The sequence below is a fragment of the Alexandromys fortis genome, unplaced genomic scaffold (genome assembly GCF_014885135.2).
Source record: "Alexandromys fortis isolate MF-2015 unplaced genomic scaffold, M_Fortis_MF-2015_v1.1 scaffold_258, whole genome shotgun sequence".
NCBI lineage: Eukaryota > Metazoa > Chordata > Mammalia > Rodentia > Cricetidae > Alexandromys > Alexandromys fortis.
This window is the reverse complement of record NW_026068132.1, coordinates 1241450-1252261: the sequence shown is the minus strand read 5'-3', so window position 1 is coordinate 1252261 and position 10812 is coordinate 1241450. Positions and strand designations below refer to the sequence as shown.

At 50.4% G+C, this 10812-nt stretch overlaps 1 protein-coding gene across 5 annotated transcripts; it reads right to left on the bottom strand.

Moving 5' to 3' along the window:
- Positions 1 to 461: 461 nt before the first annotated feature.
- Pck2 (phosphoenolpyruvate carboxykinase 2, mitochondrial) lies at positions 462 to 9072 on the bottom strand. 5 transcript variants are annotated; one of them, XM_050126152.1, is made up of 10 exons: positions 8882 to 9068; positions 8478 to 8574; positions 6693 to 6938; positions 5708 to 5892; positions 5428 to 5631; positions 4881 to 5128; positions 4433 to 4595; positions 4018 to 4236; positions 1576 to 1713; positions 462 to 1367 (listed from the first exon to the last, which is right to left on the bottom strand). In XM_050126152.1, the coding sequence occupies exons 4-10, from the start codon at positions 5763 to 5765 to the stop codon at positions 619 to 621; spliced, it is 1779 nt and encodes a 592-aa protein (XP_049982109.1). In that variant the 5' UTR covers positions 5766 to 5892; positions 6693 to 6938; positions 8478 to 8574; positions 8882 to 9068; the 3' UTR covers positions 462 to 618. The 5 variants fall into 5 exon arrangements, with proteins under 5 accessions (XP_049982109.1, XP_049982107.1, XP_049982108.1 ...); XM_050126150.1 differs by lacking the exon at positions 8478 to 8574 and having other exon boundaries at positions 462 to 1073; positions 1272 to 1367; positions 8882 to 9067; XM_050126151.1 differs by lacking the exon at positions 8478 to 8574 and having other exon boundaries at positions 462 to 1073; positions 1272 to 1367; positions 4881 to 5068; positions 8882 to 9063.
- Positions 9073 to 10812: the final 1740 nt, after the last annotated feature.

The following is a 10812-nucleotide window of genomic DNA, read 5'->3' as shown; positions in this document are numbered from 1 at the left end:
TGTCTCAAGTGAAAAAAAAAAAGATAGTATGGTTCCTGGTTCAAGTCAGGTGGGGGAAACCAGCAGAAGAACCAGCAATGGAGCTGTCACTGCAGAATGAAACTTCTGCAGACATGCATGTCTGCATGGGACAAAGAACCCTAATGCTAGACACTGAGCAGCCTGCTGTGGCCTCCCTTTTTCTTTCTTTTTCTTTTTCTTCTTCTTCTTTTTTTTAAATTGATCTTTACCATGTAGCCCCAGCTGGCCTGGCACTTGTTATGTAGACCAGGCAGACTGGTCTCAAACTCCCTGAGGTCGGGCTGCCTCTAGGATTAAAGGTGTATATCACCATCCCAAGCTACATTCTTCAGAAGAATCCTGCCTCCTTCTACAAGTTCTTATTATGTGAGCCAGTATCGAGACTGACAGTAGAAGGAAGCCTACAGAGACAAATGGGAAGTGAAAACAGCACAGACGTATAAGATAACTGTGAATCTTAGCAGACAAGGGAGAAGGTCTGTGGCCTGGCCTTCCAATACTCACACATTTAATATCAAACCGTCCATGTTTTCTATGAGCCTGGGAATTCCCTACCCAGATGGGGGTGTTGTGCTCTTGCTAGCCTAGAGACTCAGGTCACATTCTTCGCACACGCCCCTCCAGAGCCTCGAGCTCCGACAACACCTCCTTAGGCAGATCCTGGTTGACTTGCACGGTCAGGTAGCTCCTAATATCGCGAACCTCCTGTTCCCAGAAGTCCTTGGGGATGGAGAACAGCTGAATATTGTCTATCGCTTTGAGGCCACTGAGATTCAGGGCTCCTTCCTTTGGCACCAGCCCGATGGGAGTCTCTTGGGCACTGTCTTCCCCATCTAATCGTCTGCAGATCCAATCTAGCACACGAGCGTTCTCCCCAAAACCTGGCCACAGGAAGCGTCCCGCTTCATCTCGCCGGAACCAGTTGACATGGAAGATACGAGGCAGCCGGGCTCCTTTGTGTCCCTCCATGCTCAGCCAGTGTTGGAGGTAGTGTCCAAAGTTATAGCCAAAAAAAGGCCGCATGGCAAAGGGATCATGCATAATGATCTTTCCTAGGACAGGAAGGAGGGTAGGGAAGGGAAGGGAAGGGAGCTCTGTGTCCTGCTGGCAGAGGCGGGGTAAAATCTGACAGTTCTGAAATATTTTCAGGGAAAGTGAAGAGAAACAACGGGAGGGAGGAGGAAGGGATAGGATAAAGCTGGGACCTACGTGGGAGCAGTGACAGGGGACAATGGAAGGTGTAAACTCACCTTTGTGTTCAGCAGCTGCAGTGGACTCTGAGCGCATGGAGCTGCCTACAAACACCCCATGACGCCAGTTGAAGGCTTCATACACCAGAGGTACCCCTAAAACACCAATGAACAGGCTTAGAGGCAACCCTTCTCATCCATCTCCAGACCCATGCCTCCCACGGATTTTGCATTCACCATGGGAGAAGGTGATGGACAGCAGCAGCCAGAGGTCCCGTAGTTTCAAATACAGGAAGGCTGGAGCTTGACTGCAGAGCTGCACCTTCTACTACAAAGGCACAGAGCCCACCTGCTTGCTGCTTACCTTTGGGCCTGCGGCCTCCAAAGATGATGGCATCAATGGGGACACCCTCTGGTGCCTCCCAGGCTGGGTCCATGATGGGACACTGGCGAGCCGGGACACAAAAGCGTGAATTGGGATGTGCACAGGGTTCCTTGTCACCTGGCAGAGGAAACGCAAAGACCATCTTCCAAGGTCATGTTCACTCTTTTTTTTTTTTTTTCCCCCAAGACAGGGTTTCTCTGTGGCTTTGGAGCCTGTCCTGGAACTAGCTTTGTAGACCAGGCTGGTCTCGAACTCACAGAGATCCACCTGCCTCTGCCTCCGAGTGCTGGGATTAAAGGCGTGCGCCACCATGGCCCGGCCATGTTCAGTCTTAACACACTCATACATACATGAGCAATGACACATTTTCATGATGCTGAGGCTTAACCTAGGGTCTTATACATGCTAGGCCAGTCCTCTATCAGTGAGCTCCTTCTCCAGCCCTTGCAAGATTTCTTTTGGTTTCATCACCTACTTATAATCTTGTGTGGTAAAGAAGGAGGGGGAAGGAGCCCAGGACATCTTCCCACAAAGATCAGGCTGATTATCAATCAATAATGGTGCTGCTCAACAACAGTGGAGAGGAAATCAGGATGACCAGGCACTCTGGGCACTTGGCATTGACAAAGACTTAAGGGAATAGTTAGATATTGGCATGTCGTCATAATAATAATTTTAATAATAATACTATAGAAATCATTTTCTTCCCAGAAACTTTATTTGCAGGATTATCAGTTCCCAAACTAATTTTTCCTAAGCCTAAAGCAAAAGCTGAGAATGTTAGGTCAATATTTCAAGCAATTGGCTTTGCATTAACAAATGAAGGAAGAAAATCTTCCAAAGCTATCAAAATGCAAACAAGAATTCCTTTATTACACATTTACTTATTTGTTGATTGTGATGGGGAGTTGGGATTGCTATGGCATGCATTGTGGAAATCAGAACCCTTGTTCCTCCACGAGGGTCCTGGGGCTTTATTTCAGGCCATCAGAGCTGGCACTTTAACACGCCAAGTCATCACGCTGGCCTAGTAATTGATGGAACTGGTTATTTCTCTTGGCCTGCCCAGACCCTGACAGTGGTAGGTTAGGGCATGAACTCAGTCAGGGACATAACCTGAGGAGCCCAGAGCATTTGACACCTTCAGGTATATTGGAGAGAAGCTGGAACAAGTCAGTGGCGTGTGTGTGAGCACCACTGGGGAGACTCAACAGGCACAGTGCCTTCTCCATTGGAAGAGGACGACCAGACTGGAAGGAGGGGTGAGGGAGCCATGGGTCAACATGGCTGTCCCTGTCACCTCCCAGCCTAGGGCCCTGGTACAGGATGTTTATGGTTCTGGGAACTAAAGATGAGCGTGTGGCTGTCTAGTTCTGTCAGTGGATTCCGAGTTGATGAAAGGGTTGGGCAACTAGCCTGTAGGGAAGATTATCGTCTGTGGATTTCTCAGCTGGGCAGAGGGACTGAGGGGGACTTAATGATGGTGTTAAGAGAAAATAAAGGCTGATCAAACAAGGAGGTTAACTGCTAGGCCATCTGGAAAACTCCAGTTCGGCCTTCAGTGACCACAAGCCCTTCTTCTTCTGTGTTCTTTTCCTATAACCTCAGAAGGCCGATTGTTAGAGTGCAAAGCTTGGGAGGGATGGGTCTCTAAGGCACCCCGGTAATGACAGGGTCAGGAAATCAGCCTCCAAGAAAGCGTAACGTGCTAACCTGAGTTCACGTTGAAGGATTGCAGTATAGTGAGGGATGGGAAGGGGAGGGTAACTTCAGACACTGGCATCAGCAGGGAAATGCCAGAGCCAAGTGTCAAAGGACAGGCTTTCTTCTTTCCAAATAGGTCAAATGTTACCAGCCCAATTCTTTTTATAACTTTCCAAATAGTTCTTCCCCCACAACTCTGGCTTATATTTTCTATTGACAAGCGCTATGTATTTGACAGTATGTTAAACTCCTTTTAGGTGTTATTTAAGTCTCTCATAATCTTAACAGGTGAGTACTATGATAAACCTCATTCAGTTGGTTGGAAAAACTGTGCAAAACTTAAGGGATGTTAAGTTATTACTCAGATCCCCAAACCATGACTAATGGCATCAGAGACGTAAACTGAGATCTTGCCTGGTGCTGGAAACTACAAAAAGCTAGGGTTTTAGAGGGTTTTCCATCACTAAAGTTGCTATGGTTTGGGGACTGGTTGCTTTTTCAAGAGGATACAGGTTCGATTCCCAAGGCCTACATGGTGGCTCACGGCCTCCTGTAATCCTAGTTCCAGGGGATCTGATGCCCTGCTCACTGCATATATACGATACACAGACACTTGCCAGCAAAGCACACATTCACATTAAAAAAAAAAAAAAGAAAGAAAAAAGAAAAAAGTGCTGAGCCCTGGGGCCTTTGTCACAACCTCCTCACCCCACGTACCAGGTTTCCAGGGCTTTCCCAGCCAGGAGGTCACAGTGACACCGGGTGGAAGAGGCTGGTCAATGCCTTCCCAGTACACACCGCCGTCACTGGTCTCGGCCACATTGGTGAAAAGAGTGTTACTCTGGATTGTGGCCATTGCATTGGGATTGGTGGTAGCAGATGTACCAGGGGCCACCCCAAAGAAGCCATTCTCAGGGTTGATGGCCCGGAGCTGACCTGCCAGAAGTGAAACAAGGAAAGAGCCTTAGGAAAAGCTGAGATGTGAGGCCGAAGGAGGGCCTTCTCTGTCCTTTTTTGGGGGGCAGGAGAAGGGGCTCTAGATCTGACTGATCGAGAAAGGCTTTGTTTCTGGGGCTGCTAGACTAACTGGGGCAGGGGACCATATGGGCTGTTTAAGAAAAGGCTCCCTCACCTTCACTGTCAAACCTCATCCAGGCGATGTCATCCCCCACACACTCTACTTTCCAGCCTGGCAATGCAGGCTGCATCATAGCCAGATTGGTTTTGCCACAGGCACTGGGGAAAGCAGCTGCCACATAGCGTTTTTTCCCTGCAGGGTTGGTGATCCCCAAAATCTGTGTTGGAGACAGAGGGAACAGAAGGAAGTCACCCAAAGTCAGGGCGTAGTCTCTATGGATAAGGACTGCTAGCTGGTAATGGGGTAGGAAGCGGGGGATGGACTATTGGATATTCACTAAGCCAGTGCCCTGCCACCAGGGCAAGGGTAGCAGTGATCAGCTAGGCTTTCAGACTCCACCATCCTGGCACCTGGCAGGAAGGAGCAAGGTTGAGGCAGATTGCCAAGGCTTCCCCAGCCACCCCCTCCTCCACAGCTGCTCAGTTCCTCACCAGGCCCTCACCAGCATATGCTCGGCCAGCCAGCCCTCATCCCTGGCCAGGCGAGAGGCGATGCGCAGGGCAAAGCACTTCTTGCCCAGCAAGGAGTTACCACCATAGCCGCTGCCGAAGGAGACGATCTCCCGCTGGTCTGGCACGTGGCCAATCAGAGTTTTTTCCGGATTGCATGGCCACGGGCTCACAGGATCCCCTGGAGACAATGGGGTCATAGTGCTGCTGGTAGTGGCCTCAGAAACCAGGGTGTCAGGGACTGGTGGAATTCAAGGATTGACCCAAGAGACACTTGAAAACATTGGCAGTGCCCAGGGGTGGCTAAGCCCCCTTTTCCAGTACCCATTAGCCCTTGTGCTTCTGTCAGACATGGAGACTGACTTCTGAATCTTGTGCAAACTGTTCTTGAAACAGTGTTACTCCAGTCCAGAATGCTTCTCTGGGCTTTGGGGAGTAATCATTCACATCCACAATTTCTCTGTGGATGGGTAAGATTTGGGGCTCCCTCTGAGTAAAGGAAGGTCTCAGTGTCCTACTCTAGATAAGGTAGGTACTCACCATGCCCAGTCAGGGGCTGGCCTACTGAATGCAGACACTTGATAAAGTCACCATCTCCCAGGGCCTGAAGCACAGGTGTTCCCAGGCGGGTCATAATACGCATGCTTGCCACCACATAAGCTGAGTCAGTGAGCTGCACTCCAATGCGGGACAGCGGGGAGCCCACGGGACCCATGCTGAACGGGAGCACATACATGGTGCGGCCTGTGGAAGAAGGTGTCATCGGGATGATGGTTCCCAAACCTTCAGTGCCCCTGCTCCTGTGCCCCTGACTTGTTACCCTGCATGCATCCTGGGAATCTCTCATCCACAGCTCGCTGGAACTCATCTGGGGACATCCAGTTGCCCAGCTGCCCACGGGCCCCATCAGCCAGGAGGGGCACTGTGTCCCTCTGCGAAGGGGTTACAATCACCGTCTTGCTTTCTACCCGCGCCACATCCTTGGGGTCTGTGCGAGCCAGCCAGCTGGGGAGAGAGGATTGCCAGGAGATGGTGGCTGGTAGACTTCACTTACCTTCAGAGTCACTTTTGTTGCTTATGTTTCTCTCAAGACGGTTTCACCATACAGCTCTAGCTGTCCTGGAACTCACTCTGCAGACCAGGCTGGCCTCAGACTCACAGAGATCCGCTTGCCTCTGCCTTTAAGTGCTCGGATTACTAAGCCTGGTCAGACTCACTTTTTAAGTCCAACTTTGACTCTAGGTCTATTTGCCTTTTTTTTTTTAACAACAACTTTATTTCATGCACATTGGTATAACGATGTCAGATTCTCTTGAACTGGAGCTACAGAACTGGAGCTGCGAGGTGCCATGTGGGTGCTGGGAACTGAACCCGGGTCCTCTGGAGGAGCAGTCAGTGCTCTTAACCACTGAGCCATCTCACCAGCCCCTCTATTTGCCTTTTGTTTTCTTATCCAACTACGTTTTAGCCCCTTTAGGTTTGTCTTATTAAGAGGTGGTTTCTGCAAGGCCCAGTCTTGAAACCTCTACCCCTGACAGAGTATGTTTCATGAATGGGTTCATGGAGTGTGTGTGTGTGTGGGGCAGTTGGTCCCCCACTCCCCGAAAAAGCAAGAGCTCCAATTTGTAAATTCATAGCTTTTTCATTTAATGTGAAAACAATCACTTCCTAGTTGATTTCCCCTCAAGCTCCCATTCTGTTTCGTTCCACTGATATTGTCCAGAAATATCTTTGTCTTGGTTAACCCAAGAGACTTCAGCCTAAGCAGTTGCCCTTTTAGGGGGGCTGTTGGTTTCAAGACTTACCAGTTCTCATACTTGGGGAGCTTCCGGATAAGCCCCTGCTGTTCCAGCAGGGCCAGTGTGGCAGCGTTCTCAGCCTCAGACCCATCACAAATGTGAATGCTCTCTGGTTGGCACAGACGGGCACTGCGTGCCACAAAGTCCCGGACTCCGGCAGGCAGCTGGCCCAGGTCTCCACTGAGTACCCGCAGAGTTTGGATGTTACGGCATGGTGACCAGTGCCAGGGCCTCAGCCCATGCAAGCTAAGCCTAGAAGAGCCCAAACAGAGAGGCAACCATCCGATGGCTATCATGGAAGCTAGCTACTGGGGAAGGAGGACAGGAAGCTCGTGCCTTGGGAAAGTTCTAAGGCATATCTGGTTAGCAGGCACCACGAAGACCAGGTTATGGTCAGTATGTGGAAGGAGTTCAGACTAGCTACGTTTGTGGCCTTTATGAGGTATGTGTCTCCTGGTCAGGGAAGGGGAGCTGGTCAAGTAAGCATCCAAGCACACATCTGGCTGTGGGAGTGTACGTGCCGATACTGCAAGTGTAGCTCATGCCCAGTTTTACTTCGTCCGCTGTAGGATTAGGAAAAAAGCAGGTGCCTTGTGGCCCGAGAGTCAAGGAACTGCCCAGATGAGAGCTTCATAAGGCTATTTTTAAAAACCTCACCAATGTTCTTTTCAGTCACAGTTTTTATGTTAAAATGGCAGTTATTTTTATCTTTTTCCTTGGTGTAGATGCCTCACCAAAGGGCGTAGTTTGTGCGATGGTAGAGCCCTCTTCCAATGCCTGGGTTTTAGATTAGGATTCTTACATGAAGACAAGGGATGCTGGGGGTTCAGGCAGTGATTGGCTAGTTAGGTATTTTTTAACTAAGTGAAAGGCGGATTAAGAATAACCAATGCCATTGCCAGGAGTCCGTACCTAGATCCTCAGAAGAGCAGTGTCTCTGTATTGTTTGTTCTGTTAGGCTCCTGGGTGATAATAGGGTCTGTTGTGATTGGTCTGGACCCAAGACAGTAAAGGCCAAGAGAACTTTTCTCACAGGCGAGGTCTCACCTGCCAGAAACCCAAGCAGACCACGATGGCTTGAGCCTGCCTATGCACTCCCTGGCTCGCCTTAGAAGCCACATGCCTACTGAACTCTAGGGGTTGGTGGTAGGTCAGAACACTAGAGGACAGGAAATTCAGATCACAGGCTAGATGCCTGGGAAGGAAGAAAACGAAGGTCTTGGATGTGGGGGTTTGGGCCTGGGTGGTTTGTTTTCCAGAAGACAAAAAAGGCAGCACACTTAGTGGGGCCCTAGGCGCACAGCAAAACAGGGCTTCTTGTACAGCTTCCTGCCTGGACCGTTTCCCCAAGGAATTAATTTTAAAGGCCCAGTCTTGAACGCTTCCCTCCCTTGGAATCTGGCTCCCCCAACACCCCCATCCTTCTGCATGCCTCTAGGAGGGACGGCTCACTATCTTTCATAGCACACATGAACTGACCACATAAAACCTGCGTGGGAGAGATAAGGAGTCAGTTTAGACTCACTGTCAAAGACCCCGGAGAACGGGACACACGGGAGAGACCTGGTTGCATGTAGGCAGAGCGGCCTGCCAGCACAAGCTTGGCACCCAGGATCTGCTATGGGAAGATGTCAGCCAAGTTAAAAAGAAAGCAATTTGTCTCCCTTCTCCCATCTTCCTTCCTTCCCTCCCCCCCTCCCTTCCCCCCTCCCTTCCTAGTCCCCAGATCCCCGAGGCTCCTCTGGGCTTCATGCCAGGCTCCATTCTCGGGAGGCAGCGAATGATGTTTACCTTCCACCTTCTTTAGGGAGCTTGGAGCCTGGGCTCCCAAAGGCTCAAGCCCTTTGGCCTCAGGGCCTTATGGCTCCGCACAGCACTGAGGGGTGGACTGGAAGCCCCAGTCAGAAAGAATTACATCTGGTAAGTAAAGGATTCGCAGAGACAGGGCTCGGGGAGGCAAAGGAGAAGGGGGAGGAGGTTGAGAGTGGCAGACAGAAGACAGCACAAGCGGACAGGGAGGGGTAGGAGCGCACAGAGCCTGGGAGAGCGCGTGGCTGAGGATGGGGGCTGGGGCACCACCGTGAGACCCCGGTTAGTAAACAGCCGCCCTGCCAGTCTCTTCCTAGGATGGGAAACAAGCGGAGGGAGCTCCGCTAGTGGAGCACGGAGTGGGCCCAGGGTTGTGGGTCACTCACCGCAGGCTGGGGAGGTACATAGCAGCCATGGCACCTGGGCTGGCGCTGCGGGGTGGCCACAGGAACCAGAGCAGTCGGGGGAGACAAGGAAGGCGGGGTAGGAAGGAGCGTGGCAAAGCCAGAGGGAGCTGAGGTTGGGCGGGAGGCGCTTAAAAAGGAGGCGGGCAGGCACCGGGGCGGAACCTAGCTGGTTTTCTCGCCTGTGGGCCGGCTCACTGGCCGGGGCTCCAGGCATCAGCTCCGTGAGCTCTGTGAAGCCTCCGCCTCACAGTCACCATACCCTCAAGCCTACTCTCCCCATTGGAGACTTGAGTTCACCTTGGGTCCCGCCCACTCCGACGCTCCGCCCCACGACCCGCCACGCTGTAGGGCTACTGATGTAACTTTGAAGGCTGTTGCTCCTTAGAGATAGTAACCCAAGAGACACCGAATGTCAGACAAGCTAAGGATGACAAATGAGACCAGAAGTGGGAGCCCCGATGTCTAAAATCTCAGGGACTGGCTTTTCCTTTTCAGGGCACTCCTAGCTTTAGGCGTTTCTTTTTCTGGGTCCCAATTCCAAGGTCTCCTTAGTCCGCAAATAAAAACGAAAGCAAACAACTGTTGTCCTTGTCTTGCTTCTTATCAAGGGAGTTTTCTCTAACACCATGAAATTGGTGAGCTCTCTCAGGACTAGGGACATTTACTGTGTTCTCTAACCACTCACCCCTCACCCCCTGCCTCACCTCTAATCCTAAGGGACATATCATCTTATTGTGAAGACCCTGGGTAATTTCCCAACTTGTCGTTCCAACGTGAGGACATTGGGTATCTACAATCCAAATGCTGTAACGCTTCAAACTCAACCCATCTGTGGTAAGCAGCTGCCCTGAATCCTCCTTCCAGTTGCAGCACTTTGACTCACTTTTGGAGAACCAAAAGGCCACGTGGGTCTCTGCCTTTGCTTCTCTTGGGGTCAATTTGTACGGCCCACACTGTGACCACAGCAGTCAGGATGCTCAGAGATGGGGAAATGAGATCTCTGTCTGAGACCTTTTCTGTAGAGTTTGGAAATAAACTCATTTTCAGCTGGATTGCTGAGTTGGGAGAATATAAACTGGTTTTTGTTGGATGTCAGCTTGGTACTGCAAAGCATGAGCCTGCCTGAGACAGAAGCAGAGACCAGAGATAAAGACAATAGATTTCCCCTAACCCCTATTGAGATAGCCTAAAGGTGGCGTTTTCTTCTTCTTCTTCTTCTTCTTCTTCTTCTTCTTCTTCTTCTTCTTCTTCTTCTTCTTCTTCTTCTTCTTCTGATTTATTATTTATTTATTATGTATATTTGAGTTTGCCTGCATGTATGTCTGTGTGAGGATGCCAGATCCCCTGGAACCAGAGTTATTAGATAGTTGTTAGTTGCCATGTGGGTGCTGGGAATTGAACCCAGATCCTTTGGAAGAGCAGTGAGTGCTCTTAGCTGTTGAGCCATCTTTCCAGGCCCCCTCAAGGCTTCTTTTTTTTTTTAATATTTATTTATTTATTATGTATACAATATTCTGTCTGTGTGCATGCCTGCAGCCAGAAGAGGGCACCAGACCTCTTTACAGATGGTTGTGAGCCACCATGTGGTTGCCGGGAATTGAACTCAGGACCTTTGGAAGAGCAGGCAATGCTCTTAACCACTGAGCCATCTCTCCAGCCCCCCCTCAAGGCTTCTTAAGCCCCCACCTTCTCCTGGGGATCTGGGATGGAAACTGTGAGAGAAGATGCCCAGTGTGTAGGGGACTGAGTTGGGCCAGGGTTTCTTTAACAGCTGAGGGTTTTTCTCTTCTTACCTGTTCTTGCTGGGGAAGGTAGTCCAGGGTTTCTTACTCCTTGGAGGCCATGTGGACCATAAAGACCACCATTCTGTTGCTGTAGCCATATTCTTTGTCATATCCAGACATGAGCTT

Excerpts from the sequence above, each read along its gene's own strand:
- Pck2 (XM_050126148.1), bottom strand. The coding sequence starts at position 8,910 with ATGGCTGCTATGTACCTCCCCAGCCTGCG. Across the intron at positions 5,893-6,692 it reads CTCCCCAAGTATGAGAACTG|CTGGCTGGCTCGCACAGACC; the intron begins GTAAGTCTTGAA and ends CTCTCTCCCCAG. Across the intron at positions 1,714-4,017 it reads GGGAAAGCCCTGGAAACCTG|GTGACAAGGAACCCTGTGCA; the intron begins GTACGTGGGGTG and ends TTCCTCTGCCAG.